We start from the raw sequence: 7,280 nt of genomic DNA on the forward strand, positions 1-7,280 counted from the left end.
TATTCTCTTTAATACTCACTCTTAAATAAATATTAATTGTTGTTAAATAAACATTTACTGTAATACACTTACTCTAATACAATTTCACAGATATAACCAAAAAATTAATTTAGCACTACAGTATGAGATGCCGGTCACAAACAGCTGACTGTAATACCGATATGCGCATGCGCGCTTTTCTATTCTCATAGCCTATCGTCGCGTCGCGAGACAGAACGTTGAAAAACGTGTCGTTTCATGGCCTTGAGATTTTACTCCTATCGAGCCCAAAGAAGTTTCACTTCAAAAGGGGGGGGGGCGTGTGTTATGGAACACACGATCGAAGTAAAATTTATGAATAAATACAACTTGTAATAAAATATATGTTTAAATATTTGTAACTGACTAAATGTGAAAATGGCCATTAATTCTTTTTATTGATTATTGCTTAAACATTAATAGTAGACATACAAGAATGTAGTTTGCCGTTTGTGTTTGTGTTGTTTCTCAAATGGGGCTCGTATTGTACAAGTAAATTCACCACAGGGTTCTTAATTGTATTGATAATAATTATACGTAAACTAATAATGCACTCTAAATGAAACAGATTCGCTTATTTTATTAAATAACTTTTGACAGTATTTCACCCACTTCCAGTTAGCTGAAAATAATTGTTAATTATACCTGTAGTTGAAGATTCGGATTTAAAGTTGCTTTCTAAAAATGGAGAGTCAGTTTGTATACTCCATCATGTTTTCACAAAACTATGATATCTAAATTGACTATCCCCACTAGAATATCATCTACGTCTAACGTTCCAGAGGTAAAGCTATTCCTGTCATTGACATTTGCTACGGATGCAATATAAAATAGCTGATATTATCATATTGTTTTAGATTGACGAATGCGGCAGACTATGGTTACTTGATTCAGGAGATAGAAACAACGGGCAGATTTGTCCCCCGCAAATATTAGCATTTGACTTGGAAACAGTAAGTATACCAAGTGATTCAGTTTGCACCGAAGTAGCTTATTATCAAGTATATCAATCTTGATATATTGGAACAACAAAATGGTATTGTCTTAATTATGACAAAAATATTATTTATTTTTAGGATACATTGCTATATAGATACGAAATACCCTCTAGTCAATACGAGTACAGATCACTTTTCGTAACTCCGATTGTAGATGTGCGAGATGAAGAATGCAACGACACCATGGTGTATGTCGCAGATGCTCTAGCATTTTCCATCATTGTCTACAACCCAACCTTGGGAGTTTCATGGAGAGCAACTGACGAAACAATGTATCCTGACCCTAACTTTGGAACCTATGATATTCAAGGTAAGAAATTTACACCCCACATCTTCAATGGCGAAAAACAAAATTGAAACAATTAATGAAAATTATATTTAATGGAAAGTTTGATATACAGTTGAGTGTGTACTGCAGTTTCACATTACTAATGTAGCCACTTAATTTAATAAAATGGGTGAATAGAGCAGCAGAAATATAAGACAGTCATTTGTAAACTTTTTTTCAGGAACTAGCTTCGAGTTATTGGATGGAATATTGGGCATGGATCTTTCACCTTACAAACCCGGAAGTGATAGGATACTTTTCTATCACGCCATGTCCAGTATCACTGAGAACTTTGTTTACACGTCAGATCTCAGAAATCGTACCAGGTTTGAGAGTAATCCCCAATCATCCCCAGAAATATTCCATGTAAGTTTTTCGATATACAATGTTCAACTACGTTGGGTTCATGGTTCTTTATTTCGAATTTGGAATCATGTGTATTCATATCCATGAATTTAGCGTCATGGGAAATCTGAACTCTTTCCTCGATCAGGCTCCAAATCCTGTAGCTTTTCGAAGTCTCTGAATATCCTACCAATATACCTTCCTTTGTAGGGGATCTGAACTTGTTCTTTTCGACAGTCGAGTCGAGATAATGCACCTTGCAACCAAATATCCCCAAGTGAAACACATTCGGCGGGTTACTATACCATGCTTCGTAGGGTGTTTTATCATTTAGGCTGATAGTCGGACTGCGATTGCGCAAATAGTGCGCGGTGTTGACCGCTTCGGCACAGGAGCTCGGTTGTAAATTAGCTTGTATGAGTAGACATCACGACATATCTAGCAAAGTTCGGTTTCTGCACTCGGAAGTTCCATTTTGTTGTGGGTGGTAGTGTACTGATAGTCTTCTTGTTATTTCTGATGACTTTAACAGTTTATTGAATTTTCTGTCCACATATTCGGTACCATTGTCGCTTTGAATTTTGCCTTAAATTCGATAAATTTATTAATGACTTCGTCTTTAGACTTAATAAAACAAACTTGACTCAAACGCGTAGCTTCGTCAGTGAATGTAACGAAGAATCATGCCTTTCCCATGTATTCCGTCTGCATATTACCGCATACGTCAGTGTGAATGACTTCTAGGACTTCAGGTGCTTTCCCATGATGTTTTGAAAAAGGGGGTCGCAATAGTTTTCCTTTGAAGTTCTCGCACTTTAAGTCGACGTCTTTTTCTTCGATATTTATTCCAGTGAGTAGACCGTTTCTTGAGGTTTTCTTTTAGTCTCCTATGTTGAGATGCCCCCTTCTTTTATGTCATTCATTGAGTGATAGCTGTGGAACTGTAGAATCCGTAGTAAACGATGCGCTTTTGGGCCTCAGTTCGCGGTATTCGCGCACATAATATAAGTATCGGATACGTTTGGGCGTCGTTTTAACGTTTCCAGCACCATCTAGTACTTCTACTCTATTTCTTTTGAATGATTCTTTGAATCCGCGGTTGGTAATCTTGGAAACTGACATTAAGTTCGTTTTTAATTTGGGAATATGTAACGTATTCGGCAATGTAATTTCTGTAATTGTCTTTGGCGATTCGTTAAGAATTTTGGCTGTTCCATTGTCAGATTCACGTCACCGACGTCTTTCTTCGTTAAATTCAGGGTCTTTACATAGGTGAGATGTCCAGGCGTTGAGGCGTTAGAAACTCGGTTTGCTTGAGTAGTGAAATATGTGACGTCGACATTGTTCCCTCTCTAGGTTCTCTTGGGTCCAGTGCACTCAGCAGATTTATGTCCAATTTTTCGACATTTGTGGCAACGAAATTTGAACTGCATTTTATTAGGCTCGATCGACTTTTGTAATGCACCTTGAGTTGACCCGTGGGCATCATGTTGACGAGCTTCATATTCATCTACAATTTTTATACAGAGAGCTTCGGGAGTAGGTAACCATTCTCTGGATTCAATTGCACATCGGAAATTTTCAAATTTCTTAAGAAGACTATATATAATAACATAATTGAGAGCAAGCCGTTGTCTGTACAAACTCCCATCTCTTCTAATCTATCCACTGCATCGAAAAATTTGGTAAGGTGCTCTTTGACATCGCCGTTTTCTTCTAATCTTTGAAGATTTAATTGGTTTAACAATGTGACTTTTTAAGAACAAAGGCTTTCACGGCCGGAATCAATAGTAGAATGAAGATTCGGGCTACAGGGCCGTGGTCTAAGTGAACTATTGTGTCCAGACGTTTCGTCAGCTATTGAGGCTGATATCCTCAGTGGTAGTGCTGCGTTGACCACGTGAACGTAGATTATATTTCCAGTCGCTGTCGAGACATCGAGATATAATCTACGTTCACGTTGTCAACGCAGCAATACCACTGAGGATGTCAGCCGCAGTAGCTGACGAAACGTCTGGACGGAATAGTTCACTTAGACCACGGCCCTATAGCCCGAATCTTCATTCTACAATGTGGCTTCGTGCGGGTCCTTTGGATTGATAAATGCTTTCCAATTCAAACCAAACTTCCGTGGATGCGTGCGTGCGTGTGTGTGTGTAAAACTTCAGTTGGGTAATCAGTCCCCCCCCCCAAACAACACTTAGCTAAGGATCTATCCGGAGTCCGGAACAAATACTACTAAAAATTTGTTTGTGTAGAATCGCAACCAAATCAAAAGGATTTCATGTTTAACTAATTGCGCTAGGTATATTGTATTGCATAACAAATATTTACTTATTTTTGAATAATGTTTCTTTATTGTAAACGCTTCAGTCTACAAAATATTATTAGTAACAAATGTGGCAATATGATTCATACTTCAGACATACCGAGGAAGAAGACCATCTCAAAGCGCATCCGAAGCCATCGACAAAGACGGAATTTCATACTTTGGTTTAGCGCACGAAACAACATTAAATTGTTGGAATACTGCTACCGAATATGGCCCAGAAAATATAGATACAATTTATTATAACGAGACGTCACTCCAATTTATCACTGGAATTAAGGTAAGTTAAGTCAAAAAGAAAATTGAACCATACGTATAGCAATTAAGGGTTGAACTTTCAAAAGCCTCCACATCTCATTTGAACAAATTTTTTACACACTATATTATATTGAAATAATTTTAATCTATCAAAATCTTCTTTGGTTTCTTTGTATAATTTTAGGTCGACATGGTTAACAGTTCGCTATACCTTCTTGAAGTAGTTTTTGAGATATTCAGCTGTTTTTGAGAACAAAAAATACGATAATCAGCTAAAAACCTGCCGTTTGGGTTGTTCGTTGTAGCATGAATTACCGTATCTTCTTTGCTATGGATAAAATGTCTACGATACTCAGAACCGGAAATGTCGAAACCTACTTTTGACAATCTTAAAAAACGAATAATTTTTTTTTCAAATGGAATGACCCATATTAGGGAACGTACCTATACTACGTGACTCGTCAGGTGGGGGAGGGGTGTCTTCGTATGGTCGGAGAGTGAGTTACGTTTTCGTTACGTATAGTAATGACGTTCGATGCAGAATTAGAAGTCCTTGCTATTGATATAAGATTTTAAATATATATCTCTAAAAGTTTTCCAGAAAATGTCGATTATTTTATATTCAGGGTCTTATATCAGTAGAAAGTGTTTTTAATTTTGCGTGGAAGGGTATCATTTAATATGGATTATTCTTTTTTAAATAAAAAGCTATTCGTCTTGTAAGATTCTCAAAAGTAGGTTTCGATATTTCCGGCTTTGAACAACGTACACATTTTATGGTTTAGATGCTATTTAGTCTCATTTAAGCAGCCACTCGAGATAGGTATAGGGAACTGTTAACATTTAACAACCCAAAATTAAACGAAGAAATTAAATATGAGAAAATATACAGGTTCATCATTATAAGGCCGTCAGTCCTAAAACTGGTTGGACACTTTCCTCAACTCTTTCCTATCCTGAGCTAATCTTCGCATTTCTCTAAAACTAGAACAATGCACATCCTTAACTATTTGCGAACAATAATCTAATCTCTACCCTTCCTAACTCCCGTTTCTGCCTCTAATATGTCTCTGACTAGACCTTCATGCCCAAGAAAGTGTCCTACTATCCTATCTCGCCTATTTTTAATTGACTTTCATAGAGTTCTCTGTTATGCTATTCTTTCTAATGCTTCTTCATTTCTAACCTTCTCAATCCACGATATCCTAATCATTCGCCTGTAACACCACATTTCGAACGCTCTGTGCTCTATAGAGTATTGTCTTTTATTGCAGCCTCTTGGTTTATAATTATACTTTAACTTATTATTTTATTTATATTCGTGCTGTCTCTAAGTCAGTGTTACTTTTTAACTACATATTTAATTATTTATTATTTTATTTATAATTGAGCTGTTTAAATCAATGCTTATTTCAATATAAGTAGTAGTTATAAGCACCGAACTATTTGGAACTTTTTCTTACATAACTGAAGAACCTACCTTGAAAAAGCATACCAAATAGAGGCAAAAGGTGGTTCTTCAAAAATAAAAACCTTCCAATCCTTAGTTACCTTGAACTTTATTTAATGCAGGACCAACATAATTAATATTTCTTTTTATTAACAGGTCATTAACAATCCTTCGTTAGGTTTGCACGAACTGTGGTTCGTTTCAGACAGATTTCAAAATATGCTTACAAATACACTGTCGCCGAACGAAACCAATTTTAGAATATACAGAGCACGTGTTGACGATGTTTTAGAAGGAACTAAATGTAAGGCGTCAGTAGCTTCTAGACAAGCGTTTCTCAACCTTTTGGTATTTGCGACCCAGTTTTCAATCACAATTCTCATCGCCACTCCACTCATAAAATAATTTTTGGAGGAATAGTGTCGTAATTCTAATCTTGGATTCTTTTAGTTTGGCGCTAAATCTATACTTCTATCTTGAAAATAAACGTTAGCAATTACCACAAATAGGTAAATAAATTGACATTTAATTTCAGTAAATTTTTTAATTGATGCGGCGTTTTCTTCCGGGTGCTGCATCAGTTGCGACTCAGCACCTGCCCATTCACCACTGGAGATGCCGTCAGCAAAGAAAGGAGAAACGTTTGGAAAAATAAAATTCCACGGACCACGGCCAAAAAACCCAGAAGAAAACACCGCATCGATATACGCCGGTCGTGAAAGCCTAACAACTACAGTAATTTTTTAATGTTTCTCATTTTTTATCGATATGGATGTATGGAGGGCGCGCCTCACAGGTTGAGAATCGCTGTTCCAGACCATAAGCATGTATAAGTCATATAAGTCACGAGTCAGTATCGACAAGTCAATAATTAAGTGTAACCAACATAATTTTTAGTTATTTACCAAAGTCCTATCCTCCTTTTTGTATTGTACATGGAGAATGAGAATTAAACCTTAAAATATATGAATTGTAGATACAAAAACCTTTTAAAATCCGTTCATACATACATATGACGAAAATTGATAAATAGTAAGATAAGTCGTACACGTAAAACATAATGTAAAATAAACAGTCAATAAAAAAATAACAATTGCAAAAATAATTTAGTTACATTCCTTACATCCAAACGCAATTAGGAACCCTTACATTTACGCTTTATTTTAGGAAATTCTCTTATTAGGTCCTATTTTTATTATCAGCAATCTAAATTCAGACAAATGCGTTAACCTTTTGAGACTGGGATACAACACCGAAAATAATTTATCGGCACAACCAGAAACGAACGTGCCGATAGTTTAGATTAGCTTCGTGAAAAAATATGGTAGCTACAAGAAATACTGAAGTTGATATGTTGGAAAACATTCGTAAGATGTTCAACAACACGAAGGAATATTGTTTGGCACAGCCTGCTAGCCTATTTGAAACTCTTAATGATTTGGACTACCTTCAGTCACGAAATGAATTACATTCAAAATAATCAAAGCATCCAACACTACCTCTAATTGCTTACACATAAATGTAAATTATCTTAAATCTCACCATTTAAATGCA

At 36.1% G+C, this 7,280-nt stretch overlaps 1 protein-coding gene across 1 annotated transcript in view; it reads left to right on the plus strand.

Annotated features, from left to right (window-relative positions):
* LOC108733632 overlaps positions 1-6,387 on the plus strand; it is a 24,542-nt gene extending 18,155 nt beyond the window's left edge. The window contains exons 7-11 of the mRNA XM_025973431.1: positions 701-802; positions 876-971; positions 1,095-1,326; positions 1,526-1,779; positions 5,883-6,387. Of these exons, the coding sequence (XP_025829216.1) occupies positions 701-802; positions 876-971; positions 1,095-1,326; positions 1,526-1,779; positions 5,883-6,131 (933 nt within the window). The 3' untranslated portion in view covers positions 6,132-6,387. The remainder of the gene's footprint in view (positions 1-700; positions 803-875; positions 972-1,094; positions 1,327-1,525; positions 1,780-5,882) is intronic.
* The last annotated feature ends 893 nt before the right edge of the window (positions 6,388-7,280 follow it).

Source organism: Agrilus planipennis, unplaced genomic scaffold (genome assembly GCF_000699045.2).
Source record: "Agrilus planipennis isolate EAB-ADULT unplaced genomic scaffold, Apla_2.0 scaffold67, whole genome shotgun sequence".
NCBI classification, from domain to species: Eukaryota; Metazoa; Arthropoda; class Insecta; order Coleoptera; family Buprestidae; genus Agrilus; species Agrilus planipennis.